General features: G+C 38.2%; 1 protein-coding gene across 4 annotated transcripts in view; it reads left to right on the forward strand.

Annotated features, from left to right (window-relative positions):
- The window catches only part of KLHL2 (kelch like family member 2), a 101241-nt gene that overhangs the window by 36633 nt on the left and 41180 nt on the right, over positions 1-23428 (forward strand). For all 4 annotated transcript variants that reach the window (XM_032413140.1, XM_032413141.1, XM_032413143.1 and 1 more), the window contains one exon: positions 17033-17195. In XM_032413140.1, coding sequence (XP_032269031.1) covers positions 17033-17195 — 163 coding nt within the window. The remainder of the gene's footprint in view (positions 1-17032; positions 17196-23428) is intronic.

Here is a 23428-nt window from a genome sequence, read left to right on the forward strand (position 1 = left end):
AGGTTATTTTTGTTTGTTTCAGACCAGAAGTGCTAACAGTATATTGTATAACTTTTTACCAGTGAGGTGTTCCTAAAAAAAAGGCATCAGAGGGAAAGAGCATCCACAGTAGGAGACCTGTTGACATGGTTGACCACTTAATCAACAAAAGGCTATTAAAGTGGAGAAACCATCAAAAAAGAATACATGTATACCCCAAATATTTTATTTTAACTTACAACATGCAACTGTAAAATTGTATGACAATTTTTTGTTGTAAAACTAGTGTGGTTAGCTGCTCGGAGAGCCATATGCTTTTTTGCACATAGGGCATCATAATGATGGAGCAACTCTAATTTTCTAGTTTTTAAAAAAGTGCAGCAAGAACTGAGACACTTGAAAACAAATCTCAGTGCAAAGTCATCTTTGAGTTACACAATTTCTCTTTCCTTCCCCCATGTGTAATTTGAGAGCTTTTTTTTTTTTTGCAGTAACACATTGATCAAATCATTCTAAAGCAATCAACTTAGTTTTCATAGAAATAGCTCTCTTTTTACACTTATATCTCATTGGATTATATATGTTTATTTAAATTATATAATTTCAGTAGCAAGTGTCATAAACAGATTTGGGAGTGAAACCAAGATGTATGAGTTGATAAAATGCAACTCAGCTGGAGGGGCAGAAGTGTGCAAGCATATTAGAGAGTACAGAGAACTTGGGAGAATTGGTTAGTCAGGTGAGCAGGTGAAGCAGTGGCTGGTAAACCAGTGCTTTTGCTGTGTGTATTTCTGCATTGTGTAGATAAACACTGAAATGAGATTCCCATTAGATGGATATTTATTTTAAAATGGATATTGAAAACACCCTATCATTTAAGCAGACTGATGGAGTATCTGCTAAGTCTTCAGTCCTGTGCTTGGTCCTGATGCTACCAAAAATGAACAAGGAACAAAGCATAGTAAATAGAGGATAGCTGTTGGCTGTGCTATTGAAATACCACGTGACTTTGTCCAAAGTTCTTACCTTCTCTGAGCTTTATTTTCTTGTCTGAAATGGGATAAATTCTGTTCTTTCATATATAGGAGCTTGTGAAACATCACTCATTAGATAACTGGTTTATGTACAGGTGAGACATGCTGGGACCTCACTAAAAGCATAGTTGGGATTGAGGCTTGGGCCAGAAATGAATGGGGCCAAGAATAGGGGCACGAATCTGGGAGAGCAAGCACTCAGTAAGTATTTTTTAATTTATTTTTAATTGTAATTAATTTATTTTTTTAAAGATTTTATTTATTTGACAGAGAGAGAGAGAGCACAAGCGGGGGGAGTGGGAGAGGTAGAGGGAGAAGCAGGCTCCCTGCTGAGCAGGGAGCCCGATGTGGGGCTCGATCCCAGGACCCTGGGATCATGACCTGAGTTGAAGGCAGAGGCTTAACCAACTGAGCTACCCAGTCGCCCCTATAAGTATTTTTTAAAATTGAGGGCGGCATGTAATCCGAATGAAAGTGCTCCAGGACGAGTGACGGGTTCAGGTCTGAATGAGGTGCTCCAGGAGGCATGGCAGCAGGAGGTCTTGTGGTGGTGGTGGTGGTGGTGGTACCTGCTGCTAGGCTGCTGACAGTGTCTTTGATCCAGGAAGAGCTGCCCTGAGTGAACGGTGAGTCAAGTCTACAGCCCCAAGCTCACTTGTTGGGAAAGAGACTTGGTAAACGCTAGGCAGTTGTAATACCATAGCTGTGTAAAGTTGGGACTGTGGATGGCAAATCCAGGATCTGAGGCCATGCTCAGTTGGGCAGGGCTTTAGGGCTCACAACGTGGCTTGGTAAGCATGAGGATGCTTTGGGAAGCAGACCACATTTAAGGCAGCAAGATTAATGACAGACTAGAAACACTGGTTGGGCTCCTAATAAACTTCACAGTCTTGGTCAGGATTAGTTTAAGACTGAATTGGACTGAACTTGAAGATCTAAGGCTTTTAACATCGTCAGCTAGATGAGGATAGATCAGGTAAGGATTAATAACTATTTCACTGCTTCTTTATACATGGCTTGCTCTTTCCCTTTCTTATTTCTAAAGGTATTGAGTTTTCCCATTTTTCCAATGCCGGTGTTGATCCTTATGAATTCCAGTTTTCAGTGGTAATTCATTAAGATTTTGTGGAGCATCTATTTTATGCCAGGCAGTGTTCCAGCTATTGGTGATGCAGTATCAGTAAGACAGACAAGGCCCTTGTCCTAAGAGCCTTTATAGCCTGTTACTTTACAGGGTAATAGGTGTTTCTAGTGACTGGATAGATGTGTACGTTATCCAATGCACATCATTCCCAGGACCTAGGTCTCTAAGTGATAGACTTCTAATCAGAGGATTGTTTGGTGAGCATGAAATCATAGAGAAGGGAGGTTACTTCAAATGGATTAAGGAGGGCCCTAATGGACTATCATTCTACTATAAAACACATCTCTAGTGATCAGGAAATTGATCAAGCGCCGTCAGATCCAATGCCTCTCTCCTCTGCATGGAATCCAGAAAAACTGACAAGTAATTTCTCTTTAGATGACCCATTTCTGAACATTTTATTATCTGGTAGTTGTCTTTTCTACCTCCAGGCCCTTGAGGCTGTAAGGAACTCTACCAGCCATAGTGGCTCATTGAGGCCTGGATTCTTAATTAGAGGGTAGGGCCCCGGAATTTTGAATTCTCATCTGTCTCCATATAGAGATTGAATAATAAGAACTATTTTGCACTTCTGTTAAGAATGATTTCTTCTTTTTTTTTTTTTTTTTTTAAAGATTTTATTTATTTATTTGACAGAGAGAGAGATAGCGAGAGCAGGAACACAAGCAGGGGGAATGGGAGAGGGAGAAGCAGGCTTCCCGCCGAGCGGGGAGCCCGATGCGGGACTCGATCCCAGGACCCTGGGATCATGACCTGAGCCGAAGGCAGACGCTTAACGACTGAGCCACCCAGGCGCCCCAAGAATGATTTCTTCTGACAGAGACTGTAACTATACACTTGGTTATGCTTTAACCTTAATTACAGTCACATTCCAGATCTGCCCTTTAGTTATCTTAATTGAATGACCATTTTCCATTCTCAGCCACACAATTAGAAGTTGCTCATGTACCAGAGGAGTTCAGTAGCAGGCTTATCTTAAGGGTGAGCAAAAACATCTACTGAGCAGTTTTGTAAATGTTTTTGGTTTAAATAAAATCATTTAAATCAAGCATATTTAAGTTACTGTTGAACAACTCAGAAAATAATAAGGAGCCCCCTTAGATTGGCTCTCTGCTAGAAAACCTTCATGGGCTAGTGGACTCTGGTTAATTATTGTATTAGAATTCAGAGCTCAAATCGTGATTTTAACCATTGATTTCAAGAATGGCCTTGAGTAAGACATTAGCTTTTCTGTTTTTTAGCTATTATAAATAAAAGCTGATAATGCTTTGACACCACACAGAAATGCTGTGATATATGAAATATGCCAGTTAAAGCTTATAAAAATATTAAAGTGCTCTGTAAATGTTGAGCAGAAATAAGAAATGGGCAGCAATAAAAAGTCTTGTGACCACGAGGAAGAAGAAGAACCCACTGAGATTGTTTGGGATCACTGGGTAAAAAAAAAAAAATGGCTCATGTAACCTTTCCCTCATTTTTTATAAATAAATCTTAATTTGCTGTAGATTTCTCTCCAGCCAACAGGATTTGTGTATTTGGGTTAGTGTGGAGACAGCACTCTGGGGTGATTGCAGTACCAATTTGTAACACCCTCTTCCATTGGTTCGACGGGCAGTGGTTCAAGAAAAAGTGCTATTTTTCCTAGCACAGGTTTTGGAAGCCTTATTGTTTTTCCATTTTCATGTTCTGTTTCTCTTATGAGACAGAAAGTAGTTCTTTGTGACTAAAAGAGCTTGGCAGATGATGTGCTTAAAACAGGTTAAAACTTTAAAAAAAAAAACGTAAAAATGTGTTGAGTCAAACTTTCAGGATTAGTGGTTATTTATGGGATAGTAGTGGGAAATCCTATCATGGAAGTGAATTTATCTGACATTCTAATACTCAGAAAACTGGTAAACTAGTATTTTATTGCTTTACCAGAATTGTGATAATTTTAGTTTATTATTATCCAGAGGCACAAAATGGTGGATTTCTTTTATATTAATAATTATTATAAATTTAAAAATTATTTACAATTGAGTTTTGGTGTTAATTGCATTTTATTGTATTTTAAGTCTGAACTTGGTAATCCTCATAATTTTAATCAAAATACTTGACCAGCTAGAATATCTGTTCTCCAGTCATTCCAGTTAAATTATGTTTTACTCTATATAAGTTAAAAGTACAGGATAAATGAAAACTTATTTAAAATTTAGTATGGAAGAAGCCATTGGAGGTCAGCTAGTTTGAGAAAAATCTAGAGAGTTTATCATAAGAACATGTTATAAAATTTAAATGGGCATCAAACTTGAAGTGGTTTTTTAAGCTAGGTATTAAAAAGCTAGGGTTTTTAAGCTAGGGATTAAAAAGCTAGGTATTCAAGAAATATTAATAACTAAGGTACTTGTGGCTTTACATTATTAAAATTTATAATTAAAAAAATATTTTATTTATTTATTCCAGAGAGCGAGAGAGCCAGAGAAAGAAAGAACATGCAGGGGGAGGAGCAGAGGGAGAGGGACAAGCAGACTCTGCGCTAAGCACAGAGCCCGATGCAGAGCTCGATCTTAGGACCTTGAGATCATGACTTGAACTGAAACCAAGAGTCAGATACGTAACTGACTGAGCCACCTAGATGCTCCTAAAATATATAATCTTTGAAGGTGTCCACCGTTGAGTCATTTTGTGATTGATATTTTAATTAGCTTCATGTGGTATATAAGAAGAATTTTATCTTGATGAGCAAAAAATGGCTCCTTCCTGATTGTGATCTAGCATCTTATAGCAGTGTCGTAATTTGAGCAGGGAAAAGTTAGATATACATCAGAGTCCTTATTAGGTGGATTTTTTTCTTCATGTTTGACCTATGCCTCATATTGTTTACGTTTGGACCTATGTGGGGCAAAGCACATCTGTGACAGGCTTGCTGCCAGTGTTCAGGATCCCGCTCTCCAAACCAGTTTAGGTGGTGAGAGCCTAGAGTTGTTGAATTATCTGTGGTTCTGGCATATTTAGTTTGAAATAAGCCAAAGGTTTTATAAATCCTAGCATTATTGACCCACAACTTTAAATAATATTATTACCTTTTGTATTTCAACGTCATAATTCCATTGTCAGGTTAGTAAAATTAATGTGCTTCTCATCATCTAGTTTAAGTATACATGTGTCTTTCCCCAGGTTATATGATTCATTTTTTGTGAAAATAGAATGTAGCATATCACTAACATTTCTTCAAAAGCTGTTGTTTTAAATTAACTTTACGAATACTAGTATAGAAATTTGGTTATGTAAATACATTTGATATATTTTCATTTATTTTCTTATTTGGGGTTCTGTCAGGTATGATTTTTATTTTTCATTTTAAAAATTTATTTCATAATTTATAAATGCCTTCCACTGACTTGTGGTGCATCTTAGTGTGGGCCTAAAGCATTCATTTTTTTTTCCTTAGTGGGCTATTGTTTACATGTTCAGTTTGCTAAGTTTTAACAAATGAATATACCCATTAACCCACACCCAAATCAGGATATTGAGCATTTATAACCTCAGGCCTCTTCCTAATAAATCCCTCACCTCTGACTCCAGGCAACCACTGATAGGATTTCTGTTAGAACAGATTAGTTTTGCCTGATATTGAACTTTATATAAATAGAATCATAGAGAATGTATTCTTTTGAGGCTGACTTTGGCATAACAGAGCATTTGTGAGATTTATCTGTGTTGCTGCATGTTCCAGTGGTTAGTTGCTTTTTATAAATGCTGAGTATTCTGTTGTATGGGTTTATTGCAGTTTAGCATGATGATGGACATGTATTTAAAGTTTTGGGCTGTTATGAATAAGACTTAAGGCACTTTGATAAAGGACATTGAGAAACACATATTCTGTAATTAAGCTCTAGTTGGGGTCAGGGAGAGGCTAATAAGTAAGATGGATAAAGTTATTTAATTGCCTATTAAAAGGGATTTGTTGTTGTTGGTTTTTTTTTTTTTTTTTGCTTGACATGTGCTTTCTTATGTATTTTCTCACTTCTCATTCTCCAGCAATAATTTGATCTTGATCTTATCTTATAATCTCCATTTCATGTCAAGCCTAGGCTTTGACAAACAGGGTTGGGAGATGATATATGAATATTGATTACAGACAGGGTTGGAAGGAGAGAATATATAAACATACGACAGAAAAAGAGTTGTTTGTCCAAGAAGTATATGATGTATGTGAGTGTTGGTATGTGTGTGTGCATGCATGAATGGGTGTCCATGTGTTTTGATTTAGCGTTATATTATTTGTGAAAACAAAAAAAATCTTTAAAAAATATTAGCGGTCTCTTTGGTCTTGAAAAAACTCCACTGAAATAAACTTCATAATTGGTGGGGGTAGGGAGGCTCTGAATAATATAAATCAGTTTAGAAAGAAGATGAAAAAAGGAGCAGGCATAGACAAAAAGGCAAGAGGGAGAGAGTAAGACTGGAAAGACCAAGAAGGAGGAGAGGAAGAAGAGGGAGTTGTGTGTGATAAAGCAATACAGTGCCCTGGGGAGCGAAGACAGTGAAGATAACTTATTTTGACAGTTATATTTGGCATTTTATTTGGCAGTTACCATCCACAGTTGTGAATATATCCATGCAGCACCTTTGAAAAGCCAGAAGCATCATTAGTCCCTGTACTAAGACTCGTATCTTACCTTTGTTGATAATCTTGGCCCTTTAAACTTGCTTGCTTTGATTTCAATTTTTAAAAAAATATTTTTGGGGCCTGCTGACAGTTCTTGTTGGTCCCTGTTTTCTTCGTTAGGCAGTGGATTGGTGCCTCAGTCTCACCACCCTAAACTAACGAGTTTAAATTCTGTGTTGAAGGTGGATGTGGAGTCAGTGATAGTCTGTTAGTCTGTTCTTTATTCATGAAATTCTGAGGTTGTGGAAAGGAAGAATCCTGGAGAATACAGAGGAGATACAGGGGAAATTTTGATCTATATAATGAGTAAAATGCATGATCAGTTAGTAAAGCGACTAGTAGTCATTTTTTTTGATTTGAGGTGATTTTAGAGAGGAAGGACTAAAGGAGAAGAAATTTAAGTGGATTAATGCCCATAAAAGACAGCAGAAATAGAATAAAAAATACTCATTTAGGAAGAAGGGGCTGCCTACCTTCCATGTTCCAGTCACTTTGCTAAGTACTGATCTCATTTAGTTTTGTTTTTTTTTTTTTAGCTGTCACAGGAGAATGTGCATCCTTTTTTTTTATTGTTATGTTAATCCCCATACATGATCTCATTTAGTTTTTACAACATCCTGGACAGAGAGTTGTTTTTTACAACTTAGAAAATTGCAGCTCAGGGAGGTTAAGTGATTTTCTTGGGTCACACAGTTATTGTGGAGCATGTCCAGCATTCAAGACCAGAGTTCTCTTGAGCCTGTGGTATGGTTTCCGTTCTCCATTCTTTTCATACTAACTCCATTCTGCCCCTGAGGCTTTATTGGAACTCAGCCACAGGTTGGGGCTTAAAATCTATAGCTCTCAAGTCCTCCAGTGCTTCCGGACTTTAGACTTTGAGATATGAAGACCACTTTGAAGGGCAGGAGTGCTGGGATGATGGAAATTACATATGCCCCTACTAAATGTAAGCACTACCTGTTAGAATTCAAGCTCTAGGATGGCTGGTATATTTGTCCATTTTGTTCACTGCCGTATCCCTAGAACCTTAGACTAGTGATTGGACCCTAGACTAAATACTCAATAAATATTTGTTAGGTGAATAATGGGGGAATGCCCATAGGATAGGCCTGTTTGATGAATAGGCCCTGTTTGATGGATAGAAGCAGAGCCAGGCAGGAGGTCCTGGGAGAACAGGAGGAAGGGAGTCTGGGAACAAGCACTCTGCGTTTTCTGGGCTGGGACCCCGGGGGCAGGATTTCAGCCTCTGGGAGAACTGGTCCATGCACAGTAAAGTCGGGCCAAGTTACTGATGCCCACTAGGGAAGGATCCTAGTTAGAGGCAGGTGGCCTGGAGCTTGGTCTAGGAAACAAAGCATCAAAGTGTCCAAGGTCGCATTAGCACTGACATGAAGTTGACCAGGTTGAGCTGCTTCTAGTTAGAGCTGAGAGATGTTCTGATTAGAGACAGGATTGGATCCAGATCCAGTGCTCCTAGCTATAGAGCTGACAGATGCGAGGGCAGGGAGCCAAGCTGTTGTTAAAAAGACCCATGCACCGCTTTCTTTACTTATGTCCATTATGTGTTAGAAAAACTAAATCGTGTGGAAATGTTCAGTTATGTGTTTTTTCTGTCTCTGTCAACATTGTTGTACTAACAAAGTTCCATGAGATCAAAGGAACTTGATGTCTGTTAAGTTTTTCTAATATAATCATAGGTTAGAGCTAGCTGTGTATCCATCTCATTTTATAATATTATATGTTATTGCAAATATTTTAGAAATATTAGTTTTTTAAAACCATTATTAGTCTCCATTGTCATTGAATATAATATTTTATCATGTGGGTTTAACATAATTCACCTAATTGTTGCCATATTGCTAAATCTGTAGTTGTTTCTGGTTTTTTCCCTATTCTTATAAATAATGCTAAAGTAAAATTCATGGTTGTAGCCTGTTCTAGTTTTTGAACTGTTTTCTCAGGGTAAATTTTTGGGAACATACTTCCATCATCAAAGCCTTTAAACTTTTATAATTTTTGGTAGCTCTTGATGAATATTGCCTATTTCTTTTCTAAGAGAGTTAACTAGTTTACAGTGAGGGCAAAAATGTGATAGGGGCCAAGGCTTACTATCCCTTGGCCTGAATATATGTGGTTGAAAATATCAATAGTCAGGCGCCTGGGTGGCTCAGTCGGTTAAACGTCTGCCTTCCACTCAGGTCATGATCCCAGGGTCTTGGGATGGAGGCCCGCATCCGGCTCCCTGCTTAGCGGGGGGCTTGCTTCTCTCTCTCGCATTCCCCCTGCTCATGCTCTCTCTCTATCTCACTCTCTCTCTCAAATAAATAAATAAATCTTAAAAAAAGAGAATATCAATAATCATAAAATGCTGTATCATTATTTTAATTCATATTAATAGGCAGTGGGATATCAAATATATTTCCCATTTTTGTATGCGGTGTTTGTTCTTTTCGAATTGTCCCTGATTATATCTTTTACTTTGGGAATATTTGATCAAAAAAGAAAGCAACCTTACGCTTATTGTAAATGATCTGGCATAGAAGATCATCTTGTGAAGGAGAAAGGAAATCCTGGCATTCTGTTGTTATGGGATTGAATGTTCGATTCAATCCAAGAAGAAACCTTGAATTAGAGCTAATGTGCTCCTTTGCCAGGTGCCAGGCACTGTGTTGAATGGTAGACCAACTTATTTTTTTTCAACAACTCTATATGGTAGGTGCTATGTTTGTTATACATTTGAGCCACTGTTGAAGAAGTGAGAGATTTTAGAGAAAACTTAGGTTAAAAAGAATGGAAAAAGCAGCTGTAGAAAGGATAGTAGAGGAGGGGTGGTTTTCAGCCTGTGGGAAAGCCACATTGCCCACATATATCCTCTTTCTGTACTACTTTTGCCTTTCTGCCTCATTTATTATACCATTGGAAATGACCTCAATTACAGATGTATTCTGCTTAAGAGTCAGCCTCTCTTAAAAGTTTAAATATCAAAATTAAAGGTATTTGTCCTGGAAGGTGATACGTTATTTATTTATTTATTTTTTTAAAGATTTTATCCATTTATTTGACAGAGAGACACAGCTAGAGAGGGAACACAAGCAGGGGGAGTGGGAGAGGGAGAAGCAGGCTCCCCGCAGAGCAGGGAGCCCGATGTGGGGCTCGATCCCAGGACCCTGGGATCATGACCTGAGCCGAAGGCAGATGCTTAACGACTGAGCCACCCAGACGCCCCAAGGTGATGCGTTATTAACCATTAGTATGAATTAATAATAAGATGGCTTTCCTTTTGACTCTGCTGGCAGTAGCTACCCTGAGGGATGGAGCTTGGGACAGGGGGTGTTGGGAGGAGGGGGGTGAGGTAAATCTATTTAGAGGATGAAACACTTAGCAGTCAGGAAAGGCAGATCTGTGTGGGAAATCATAGCTGGGTGCACAGAGCAGAGGCCAGCTCCTGGTGGTTGAGATTTAGGGTTTTGAGATGTGGAAGTGTGAGTGAGGTGGCAGGATGCCATGGTCAAACACTTCCTATTTCAAAACTCTGCACCCAGCCAGGCCTACATCCCACAAAGAGGAAGGAAACTTTCTTTCTCCTTCTTTCCTGAACCCAGTGCCCCATGAGGCCGCAGCAGTCAAGTGGTATATTCATTGATACTGTGATTTATAACTATTTTTAATACTGTTTTATGACTAAATGAGCATCAAGAAGCCAGTTGAAAAAATAAACTTGTGGAACATGATTTATTTATAATCTGGAGACTAAGTGCAGATTTTAGAAGATGTATAGTACTGAAAGTTATAGGTTATATTTCATAATGAGATTTTTTTGGTCCAACAGCGTATAGCTTCTTCAAGTTTGGGAATAATTTCTTCTCTCTCTTCATGCCCTTTGAACAGCTGTTTCTCTGTTTGTTTTTAGGTCATTCCTGGCACACAAGGCCCTTGCTCTTTATTTTTAAAGGATTTATTTATTTATTTGAGTGAGAGAGAGCACGCTTGCGCTAGAGTGGGGGGAGGGGCAGTGAGAGAGGGAGAAGGAATCTCAGGCAGACTCACTGCTGAGTGCAGAGCCTCATGTGGGGCTTGATCCCATGACCCTGAGATCGACCTAGGCTGAAGTCAAGAGTCGGACGCCTAACTGACTGAGCCACCCAAGTGCCCCCTTGCTTTTAAACAGACAGGTGCTTCTGATATGAATATAAAATGGCTGGGAAATTAATAAAAACCTTTTTAATAGTACACTCATTGTAAAGTTAATAGTGGCTGAGCTGTTTCATGTTTGCATGTTTTCATAGACATCTGGAAATCTTGTGTATGGAACAGTCAGACCCCTTGGTAGTCTTTTCTAATAAACACACTGCTAATGGCTCAGGATTTAAAAGACTACATAAATTATTTCCCCTTATGGAGTAAATGCCCAAGCTGAAAATAAATTGCAGATCCTAATAGCCAAGCAGAAGGAGTGTACTTGTCTAAGCGAAACATCTTATGTGTAATTTGGCTTGTCAAACAAAGTGAAGTAGGATGAAAGCATCTTCCTTTAAAATGTGCAGCTGGTGTAAGAGTGTCACACGGGTGCTAATTGTTTGTCTCGGGTGTCTTCCATGTCTAGTGTTCCACTTGTCTTCTCTAATCAGTGGTAGCTTTCTCCCTGCTTCTTTGTTCATTGCAGAAAACGTCTCCACAGTGTAAAATGTTTAGGCTTTTATTGTCTCCGTATTTTGGAAATCAGCACATCTAGGTGAAAATAAATTTTTCCTATTTACCAAAATGATTGATTTGAAGTTGTTTATTTAATTAGCTGGTCATGTTCTTTTACTTCGTGTTTTTCCCGGCACTTAAAGATAATGCTTTTCACATGAACAAGAAGAATAATGTGTAGAGCCTATGTAACATTCTACAGAACACTGGTTGGATGATCATAGGTCTTTGAGACTCACGGTACTCAGAGGACAGGCCAAACTGAAGCCATGTCTGGTGAGTGGTGGGTGATAATCACCAAATAAATAGCTGCCTTTACCATTGCTACCTTGGTTAGAATTCTGGAGATCCAGAAGTGCATTCTTTTACTTGCTTTCCACCAGGACCATCTGAGGAGGCTTATGAAATGTGTCTCAGAACTATCTGCTTGGGAATAAAGAGGGGAAGCATTTAGCTATCATCTTTCTTTGGACCATTCTTCATAGGTCAGGGCTGGCCCCACAAGCGTTTCCCTGTGCTTCCAGATGGTGCAGCTGTGAGTCCCCAGTGCATTTCCTGGCTGGGACACCAGAGAGAGGTATGGTAGGAGGTGGGGGGAGGGGGGAGGCTCTGTTAAGTTACATTTTCATGGAGGTGATCAAAGTCTACTTGGACCTGGTTGCTGCAGTGGTGGCTTGAGCAAGAGGTAGGGCTCAGAAGATTTGTAGTAGGACACAAGTGTCCCATATAGACACATTCTAGAAATAGAATTTGTATTTCTGGGTCAAAGGACATCCAAAATTGTATCTCTTTTAAAATACAAATACCCAGGAGAGTACATTCAGATTGATTCATTTATTTTGCATCTAGATATTCTTCTAGTACCTGAGGCTATAATGGGGGTAAAACAGATAAGACCTCACAGGCCCAGAGCATATATTCTTCTGTGGGGAGAGAGACAGTAAACATGGGAGCAGATACATAAAATCATTTCTGACAATGGTAAGTGTTACAAAGCAGATGAAGCTGGTGTGATGCTGTTTGTGGTGACCTGAAAGGGACTGAGAGATCATGGTGAGAACACCAGGGTCTGAGTGGAGAAGCTCAGGGTTGATAGAATAGAACTAAAGGGGAATGTGGAAGAGGCTGCTGGAAGGAGAAGGGAGGGCTGGACCCCAAGACACACTGCCAGCTGTATATTTTTCCTTAGGCCTCAGCATAATCAAGCGGGGCGCCTGGGTGGCTCAGTCGTTAAGCGTCTGCCTTCAGCTCAGGTCATGGTCTCAGGGTCCTGGGATCAAGCCCCACATTGGGCTCCCTGCTCCGAGGGAAGCCTGCTTCTCCCTCTCCCACTCCCCCCTGCTTGTGTTCCCTCTCTCGCTGTGTCTCTCTCTATCAAATAAATAAAAATCTTTAAAAAAAAACCAACATAATCGAGAGAGATATTTCAGTTTTTGGAGTGTGGCCCTCCCTCAGTGTATATACTGTATGGGAATTAATCACTTTTCAATTCTTAGACTATATCATTAACATTTGTATTATATAACAAACATAATTGCTTTTTCTTTGATGTTTTGGAATACACTTTAGATCTTAGAGTGCCTTTGGGTTATTTTCATCAATCTCAGCGTTAATGTGGAAAATGGAGCAAATGGAAATTTTCCATTAGGTCATAATGCTATGTGGCTGGAGGTTTATTGTGTCAATATAATTCCACTTCATATAAGAAGCAGCACTGTTCAACTGCACCTTTGCTCTAGGGAGCTCAGAAAAATTAGTTTTTAAGGCATAAATTTATTCTTCAGACCTTTTAATTACAATGCCCAAGATATTTTTGTGACCTAAATAGCAAATTAAGAAACCACCTCTTTACATTGCTAGGTGTTTCCCGCATTTGTTACTAATAGCAGAGTTTATCTACTCTGTAGAAAATATGCCATGGGATTGCGATAGCCCCAGATTAAAGCACATCCTTCCTTTTCGGTGATAGGCAAAAGCCATAAGAATCAGAATGAGATCACATATTGAAAGATTAGAATACTAAATGTGATCTCCCATATCAGAGGTTTCTAAAGTTTAGTAATTTGTGTGTCACCTTCATGATTTTGCTATATTCTATACTGCTGGCACTATTAAATATATTAAATATGTTAAAATATATTAAATATGTTGACTCAATTTTTGCTTAAATAAATGTACTTAGAAAAAAGTTTATATTATTGAAATAAATAGAGGGTAACTTTAAAAACCTACTCCTAACTAATGACATAAGAATGTTTATCTGGGTGCCATCTAAAAGCATTATACTCACTCTGGTTATTGCTGCTCTCATAGTAGACTCGACCTGTCCCATACCAAGTGTGTGACCTTGGGCAAGTTACCCAACTTCTCCAAGCCTCTGTGTTCACTTGTGTATAATGGGGATAAAGATATTATTGCCTGCCAAGTACTTAGCACAGTGCTGATGTAGTAATTGCTCATTAAGTGGAAGCAATTACAAGAATGTATTGTTGAAGTGATTGTTTTCTTTATTACTCTTGCTGAAAAGAGAAGTATTGGAGATTTAGAAATTGGACAAACACTTCCATTCTGCACCTATAGAGAGGGCTCAAGGTAGTGGAAGGAACTGTAGACCAAAGAGTTGGCAAATTTGATTATATTCTTAGCTTTCCACTGACCAGCTGTACCACTTGGTCCAGTCTTTTGGCCTCTTCTAGGATTTAGTTTCTTTATCAGATGAATTAGAAGGTTTGATTTGATTTGATCCCAAGGCATCCAGCTCATCGGCTGTCAGCCGTTTGAGTGGTTCTGATTGTGGGATATGGTTCATCTGAAATTAGGAGCACTTTTTATTTTGTTTTGTTTTTGCTGGCTATCTAATAGACAAAGTAATCTAGAAAGTTGGTGTGCCCCTGGCTGCTTTCCTGTTTTCATCATGAGCAACTGATGGTCACCATGGGTCATGTTAGTAAGCCTGGGCCAATTATTCATTGTTTTTGAAGTTGTATGTGATTAATAATTAACGAGCTATTGAAATTTAGTCCTAGTAAAGTTACATCATAAAACTGAGGCATTTTTAAAGGATTTACTGACAGAAGGATATTATGAATAAACTTGTTTTATACATTTGACTAACACTTAAGGTATATTTAATATATATTGTTTGCCAGGCACGGGACCACTTGACTCATCGTTGCCATTAATTAAAAATTATATTTGAAAAAAAAATTATATTTGAATTTCCAGCTACATGGCCTACAATTGAAATAACTTTTCTGTCCCTCGTGTATATATTCTACAGTTTTATGAATTTCATTCTCCTAATAAGGTAGATCTGGGCTTGGTAGTGATGAAGTTGATGGTAAGGAAGCAAAATAAAAATTTTAAAAGCCTGCTGTAGCTACTTTTTTAGATGAATGTGTATATAAGTGAGGGCGTACATGTGTATGTTAGCATAGTATGCATCAGTTACTAATTTTTTTCACTTAAGAATATATCTTAGAAACTGTCCCATTCATATAGCTTCCTCATTGTTTTGAATGACTGCAGAGCATTCCATTGAGTGGAGGGGATATAAGTGTTTTATCAGTCTCTTTGCAATGGACATTTAGGCTTTTTCCTAACTTCTGCTGTTATTCACAGTAGTGCTCCAATGAATGTCTTGTGCATGTGAGATTTTGTGCATTTGTTAGTGTATCTGTGGGTTAAATTGCTGGGTCGGAGGATATGTGCATTTGTAATTTTGACTGAAATTGGCAAATTGGTTTTCAACAACGTTGAGTCAGTATACACTCCTACCAATAGTGCATGAGTGAGCCCGTTTCTGCTCAACAGCTTTTTCCCCCCAAGGCTCCTGTCTTTCTATATTACCACCAGTTTGAATACTACTTCTAACGCTGTATTGTCTGTGGGAAAATGCTAACTAGATGGGTGATTGTTAGTATTTGTGCAAATTTCACAGAGATTAAATCTTACACTGAAGACCACTTTCTTAACTGTATGTGTTTGCTGAATTAAATGGCAGCACTGTTAAGCATCTTGAAATGTACTTTATGTTGCTTCAGAGCACAATTATACCAGTGTAGAAAAACCTCCAATTTGCAAATTATCAACAACTAAAGGTTTCCATGGAGATCATTCTCATAACATAATGAAACACACTATACATATTAGACAGAAGGTTTGGCTATAAACAGCATTATTTGCATTTTGTTTTTCATATATTCAGAAGGAAAAGGCCACTAGATACTGTTTCGATTTTTTTAGAGAAAACTAGTATTAGTTGGTGAAGTTGCACTAAAAACACATGAAATTATTCTTTCAGTCCTTAATTCTGGCCATTTTATTGTGTACATGTGGGTTAACTACATATGCAGCCTCTAGATTGGGAGGTAAAACTTCTGTGGTTCATTTAAACAAGTAGACTAGTTTGTGTTACAGAAAGACATGAACACACTTTCTTGTCCACATTTAGGATTTATTACATTGGTAGAGAAAACTTATAAAAGATATCCTAAACTACTGTTTCTTTTCTCTTTTTCTCTTTGGTCTACAGCTTGGCATATATGAGAGTCAATTCCTGAAGGGACTTAGGTTTTATTTATTTTTTATGCTAATATGATCTTTTCTAAAATTGACCATTGTTCTAATAGTTGAGGTTTATTTTTTTCTTTTGGCTTTTATAAAAGAGCAGCAGATGTTCAAGAACTTCTTTTTTTAATGAAGCTTTCCTCTTTAATTTGACTTTCAAATGTGGTACTTAACATAGCTTCACACTAATTCGCTTAAAAGGAAAAAAATGTTTCCATTATTGACCTATTTGAAAAGCAGTTGTGGTATTGGATATAGTGTTTATAGTGAAGATACTGGTGAGATCCCATAGAAAAACTCATAATTAATACAAAATCTCTTGGAATTATTCAAATACAAATACAAATTAAAAAGTTAATATTAAGTAATTATCTTTTGTGTTTTCCTTTTTAGCACATATATTACATTTTAGAGAAATTATCTGATTGTACTGAGACTGTTGAATTTAAAATTGTTCTGTCCCCTAAGGAAAGTAGTTTGTTGTGTTATTCAGACAGTGGAAGAGCAAAATGAGGCTTTGTTGTGGTATGTATTACTTTGGGCTCCTGCCTTCCCCACAAATCACTGAAGGTCATGACTGCTTGAATTGAGGGGAAAAAAACCATTTTGACTGAACCATAGCACCCCCTAGCATCCTAATAATTTATGTTTTTAAAAGTCAAAGGTACATTTTGTTTATGCTTATAAAAAAGAATGATTAATTTAATATCTGATATCTCTTATATTTTTATGACCAAGAAGGGATCTTTGAAAGATTTTATAGAAATTATGGGGAATGTGGGGCATCGCCCTTTTTGCAAATAATTGTTCCATTACTTTCCATGGAGTATTCCATGGGTCCATGGAGTATTTGGGGCTGGATGCAGATCATAAGTTATAGCTGCATGTGTTGTGATCTGTATAGGAGTGGTAAATAGTGTTCCTCCGTCCACCTGCCTAACCGGACTTACTTGTGTGTTGCAGGTACTTCTCCCAGCAGCTGGTCTGTTACAGTTACAGGATGTGAAGAAGACCTGCTGTGAATTTTTGGAGTCTCAGCTTCACCCTGTCAACTGCTTAGGAATTCGGGCTTTTGCTGATATGCATGCATGCACAGACCTCCTGAACAAAGCCAACACCTATGCAGGCAAGTGGAATAGACTTCGGTTGAGTTTGAGACAGAGGAATCTGGAACTCTTGAGTTCTGATGGGATTCTATAGTGATTTTTGGAAAGTTGTGTCATGTTTCTGGATCGGGACTTTATAATAATACATTTAAAATCTTACGATGTATTACTGCAGAATTGAACCATGTTTATAAAATTCTGAACTTAAAAAAAAACTCTATAAATTGGTATTGGGCCTGAAGAATAGAATAGATAGTTTTATGCAAGTATTGAATCCCTATGTCTTTTTCTTCCAAATTTTCAAATTTACATACATATGAGAAAATATTTGCATATGAATTAAGTCATTTAATCTCTGTGGCTTTGTATCCCCTTTTCTTGAACCTAGCAGAACAATTTTCTGGCTTAAAAATTTTCAAAGGTGTTGAAGTCTAGTTGCCTTTGGGCAGAGTGGAGAAGTAGATCCGAAATATAGGCCTCTTTCTCCTTAGACACTAGTTCTCAGGACCTTCTGGCACCCTCCTCCTGTGGCAGAGGACAGCCCGTTGCTGTTGTCAAGGAAGCCATCACTTTGGTTGCTGTATAGGACCCTCTGATCCCCTGTGTCTCCAGTTGAGGAGAAGAAACAAGAGTTTCTTGTTATTGTGTTGGATGTAGCTAAAGTACACAAAAGTAACCTATAATTTATTTTGCTCTGAATTTATAAGCATTTTAAAAAATCCATATTAAAGGTGATTCTTAGAAAGTTTCTAATTTTTTTAACCGTCTTTGGGAAGATAAGCCTGGTGGGAGTTATAACCCACCATCTCTGTCCTGTATTTGTGAGATCCAATAAGAACAGTTACTATAGAACCTTCCATGACCCTGCCCCTTAATATGCTTGAGAACCCCAACTTCCTCCAACCTTCAAATGCAAGAGCCCCTTGTCTAAACTCTGCTCCACGGTGCTTACTCTGATGAGTAAGGGACACTGTGGCACATTGACCCGGATAAGGGGTGTGTGTGTATGTGTGTGTGTACATGTGCACGCACAAAGCACTGGAGAGGAATAATGCTAGCATCCCTATTGTATTTATCAAAGAAATAATGGTAAGTGGTTAGTTGGAGAAAAAACCTGCAGTGCTGCAGTGAAACATAATATGTCCAGTAAATTTGAATTTTATAGATTTCTTTGGGGTGACCTGATTAGTCAGACTACCCTTTATAAAATTCTTTCAGTGGGAAGATGGGATCTGAATTTCAGAAAGTTAATTTACAGATGAACTTTTAGCACACAACCCTTCTGTAAGTTGGGGAATGCCTATAATATGTAATGATATTCATGTAATCCTTCTGAGTGGGATGAGACATTTTAAGAAAAACCAAAGACAAATTTGGATTCACTGATGTGTTCCAGTGTTCTTCAGCTGTTCTTCAGCTAAGTAGAAAATTTTCCGTCTAAATTTGTAAGAGCCATTAACTCTAGACATAATGTGCCTGTTGTAAGTGATTTATATTGGGAGAATGAAGGAGGCTTGTATATTTTTTGATAATTTTTTGTGCATGAAACAGTCACTGTTAAACATATCTTTCTTGGGCAGCTAGTTGTCTCATATGACTTGATACACGTTATTGACTTTTAAGAGATAGGGAAAGGGACTTGAGGACAGAATGAATAAAGCAGGACTCATGCAAAAGATGTCCACACATAATTCACATGATGTACTGGAACTCTTAGTTCTGTTCCTGTCAGAACCAACTCATGTACTGTGTGCTTAGGAGATTTTTATTAGATTTAATTATTTCTTTCTCTTATTTAAAATCTTAAATTTAGTGTGGTATACTATAAAATACGAACAGTTATCCACCAGAATTTGAACACCTCTATGTCTTACTTTGTAGAGTCCTTCTTCATAATTATGCAAAGAACTTTTTGTGGACAGTTTAATGTCATTTTCAGCAAAATTATAAAGAAAAATTAATTCTTAACTTTTTAAAAGATTTATTTATTTTAAAGAGAGAAAGTGCAGGAAGGAGGAGAGGGAGGGAAGCAGGCTCCCCACTGAGCTCGGAGCCCAACTTGGGGCTCAGTCCCATGACCCATGAGATCATGACCTGAGCTAAAAACCAAGAGTTGGATGCTCAACAGACTGAGCCAGCCACCCAGGCGCCCCTAATGCTTAATTTTTAATGCACTGTGTTTTATTTTATTTTATTTATTTATTTATTTATTTATTTATTTATTTATTTATTTTTAAGATTTTATTTATTTATTTGACAGAGAGAAACACAGCGAGAGAGGGAACACAAGCAGGGGGAGTGGGAGAGGGAGAAGCAGGCTCCCCGCTGAGCAGAGAGCCCGATGTGGGGCTCGATCCCAGAACCCTGGGATCATGACCTGAGCCGAAGGCAGACGCTTAACGACTGAGCCACCCAGGCGCCCCTATTTTATTTATTTTTTAAAAAAAGATTATTTATTTTAGAGAGAGAGAGTGGGGAAGGACAGAAGGAGAGGGAGAATTAGAATCTCAAGCAGACTCTGTGCTGAGTGTCAAGCCCAACTGAGGGCTCCATCTCACGACCCTGAGATCATGACCTGAGCCAAAACCAAGAGTCAGACGTTTAACTGACTGAGCCACCTAGGAGCCCCTAATGCACTATATCTTAAATCATAGTCTAGTGTTAAAGGATATACTGCTTTTATACCATGCTTTTGAATCTTATATTTGCTTGAGTTTATAAGTAACATTTTATAACATCTTTTATTATGAAAAATTATAGCACATGTGAAAATAGAATAGTACTATTTATCAAACGTTAGGAGTTGTCAATTCATGAAAAATCTTGTTTCAACTCTATACCCCTGTTGTTAACTATCCCCCTCTTGTTATTATTTTTTATATGTAAACTTTTTAATGAAATCCAATATATATATATATACATATATATGTATATGTATATAGAAAAGTACACAGTGGCAAGTCTACATCTTGATGAATTTTTACATCCTCTTGTATTATTTGAAGCAATTCTGTCATCATTTCGTATCTATTTCATTCTTACAATTTTAAAGAAATAAAATCGCAGTGACCAACTTCATATAATGAAACTATTTCCATATACTTTGGCATATTAATAACAAACTTTCTAAAGTAAATAATTCAGAATAATACTAAAAAACAGTTGTTCTTCCTAGTGAAAATACCTGATTGTTGTTTATATCTTACACAAATAGGAGGTGGGGAGGTAAGGAGTTCACACGGGAAGATAATGGTCTTTTTTTTCTGCCGTGAACAAATAATTGTTTAGTCCTTCCTTTCTTTCTTTTTGCAATTCAAGCACTTTATGCATCCAGAAAATCTACCCAAACTCCTAAATTACTTTCAAATTCAAATCATGGAGCATGTGGAAAGGTCTGGGAGAGTGAAGGGGGACAGTGGCAATTAAGAAAGTTAATACCTTCCTTTTTCATTTTTCTGTCCTAGACAGTGGGCCTGTGACAGGCCTTTCTAGGCAAGAAAGAAAGAGAGAAAGGAAGGAATACAGAGCAATAGAAGGGTTCATACATACATGCTTACAGACATGGAAAGAAGAGGGGAGGAGAGAGGGGGGCTGACAGAGAGAAAGCATGGGAAAGGAAAGAAGGCTTGTTTAACCTCAGGTTACTTTCTGATCCCAAGCATGCTGGAGCACTCCTGTCCTTTGAAAACTCACCAGAGATTCTGGACATAAGATCTGCCTCATTCCTTTCTCTTGCAGAGTGGAAATGAGTTCTCTGGTATGTATTATAATTGAATTAAATTATACAGGTATAATGAAAGAATTAAGGTGCTCCGTGGAAATCTCTTCTATGAACTCATGCTTATTTTTCATAATATCACATTTTTAAAGAAAGTAAAAATGTGAGAAACCAGTGGGCGGGGTAGAAAGCCTGAGCAGGGAGGGTGTAAATCCTTGCTGCTTATCCTGCTGCACTCTCGTGGCTTTGGCCATGTGGTGCTGGCAGTCACAGCCTGTCACGCTGGCCCACGCGGCTTCACCAGGGCCTGTAGTGACATGTTCTTCAAATCGTAGACAGCTGACGGCGACCAGACCAGCCAGGTTAAATGATCTGCGTGTTGAGGCATGGTGTTCTGGACTGTAATCAGCCTTTGTGATGCTCTTGAATGATTATTTTCTTAGCTAAAGAGCTAGATGAAATTATTTTTGCTGCATGCCTAAAAAAGAAAATTTTCACACCTAATTTCAGGTTGTAGAGACTTGTTTGGATAATGCTAACTTGTGGATGCTTTTACTGCCCGTGTGTTTTGAGCGGTGTCCATATTTTAACAGTTTTCCAAATCATGAATACCTTTGTTTTTAGCATTTTCTCCAGGATAAAAATATGGAGGAGATAAAAACCGAACTTACTAGTTTCAAGGCATTTTAATAGTCCCAAACTGTTTTGGAAGTTAGGTTTTAATTTTAACTTGAAATACGAATTTTGTTTAGCCTCTGTATTGACAAACAAAAGTTGCCAGTTGTGGAATTGTAAGAATTTCAAACAAATTTAAGGGAAACAACAGTTTTAGATTCTTAATCATTCCTTCATTTCACCACTCCCTACACTAAAAGTTTGAGAAGCTACTTACTATCAGTTCTTAGTGATCTTTGGGGAGATTTGCAGTATCATTTTCAAGCCAGTGTTCCAGCTGAAATTCTGGGATTGGTGAACACTCAGCGTTCCCCAGTACCAGGAAAACCTGAAAAGAAGTCTTCTGCAGTCCCTGACATACTTTCAATTTCTTTCTCGTCCTCCTCTTGCTCTTAACCCTGTTGTCTGTTTACATCCTGGCATGTACTGCCCTACTTTTAGCCTTTCCACCATGCTTGCAAAATGACCACACTTTTTATATGCCCAGCTGTTTTCATGTGTGTCCCCTCTCCCTTTGTCTTAAATGAAACTTTGCTTTCCCTCTAAACCTGAGAACTGGGGGCAAACTTCTTTAGAGGACCACCCCCCGCCCCGACTCGCCGGGAAGGTGGGTAAAGGGGTACGACTTCAGCCTGTTGCTCTGTCCCTGTCACTGTCCTCTGTTCTGAACCGCTGACTGGCGGCCTGCAGCATTCTCTGCAGCCTGTTCTCTCTCCAGACCTCCACGTCTGCTTCTGTCTTTGACACCTAGGTTGTCTCCTCCCTCTCTACTTCCTGTCTTTTGCCATCAGCGATCTCAGGATCTATACTTTTGGCTTCGTTGAGATTCCCTGTTCCTAGTTGCTTGTGGCTACCATCTTTCCTCCATAAACCCACCTGCCACCTTAGACCTCAATTCCAGGGCATGTTGAACCTTGTTTGTATTTTGAACGCCTTGTTGGTAATTGAAACAGCTTTGTGCTGACTATATTCCTGCCTCCTCATGCTCTTATATTTCTTCATAAATCTGCTCTCTAATGCCACTTACCTGGCAATCTCTTGGCCCTTTAGCCAATGGTCAGTCATTTCAAAGCTACCTTCTTTATGTGCCTGCCTTTACCCAGGCTGCTGTGGGTGGTAAAGAGGCTCAGTGCGATTTAACCCCTGCTTGCAAGGAGTTTCTAGGCCAGTAATATTCCACTTATGCCCAAATTCACTGTGTCTTGATTATGCCTTATTCTCTGTAAAAGCAGTTCCTATAACATTTTTTTTTTTTTTTTTGCAATTAGTTTGCTTCAATCATTTGCCCACCATTCTATAATTTAGGCTAGGAATCACTGCTTAGGGTAAACATCTTTTAAAATAAGCCCATGATTTTGAAAGCTGCCCTTTTGAAAGAAACTTGCGTTGAGAGAGTGGTTTTAATAGTAGCATTACTAGCCTTGACTATGTGATATGCATACTAAAGACTAGTTGCTGATTATCTAAGGGTCTTTGCAATGTTAATTTACTGATACGGAAGATTCTTCCTTTGGAGAACCATGAAAGCATTTGATGTACAGTGCTTCTTGATGAATTCATGCCGACTTAATTGATGCTTCTTACACGAATTAATCATTTTTATATTTTTACATTCATTATGGTCCTCATTTGTGTCCTAGTAAGCGACATGCAATCTCTCTGCTCTGCTTTGGATTGACAGTTTTTCTCATTCAGATGAGTTAGCTGTTTCTGGGTTTCACCAAAGCTGTATGTGTTAATGGAGCTGCTGGAGATATATATGTAATTTTTTTTTTCCTAGAGACTAATAGTATTCAGAATGAAAGAATCACAGAGTATGAGCACTTGTAGGGACCTTAGCGGTTATCTAGTCTAACATTT

Source organism: Phoca vitulina, unplaced genomic scaffold (genome assembly GCF_004348235.1).
Source record: "Phoca vitulina isolate PV1807 unplaced genomic scaffold, GSC_HSeal_1.0 scaffold14, whole genome shotgun sequence".
Lineage (NCBI taxonomy): Eukaryota > Metazoa > Chordata > Mammalia > Carnivora > Phocidae > Phoca > Phoca vitulina.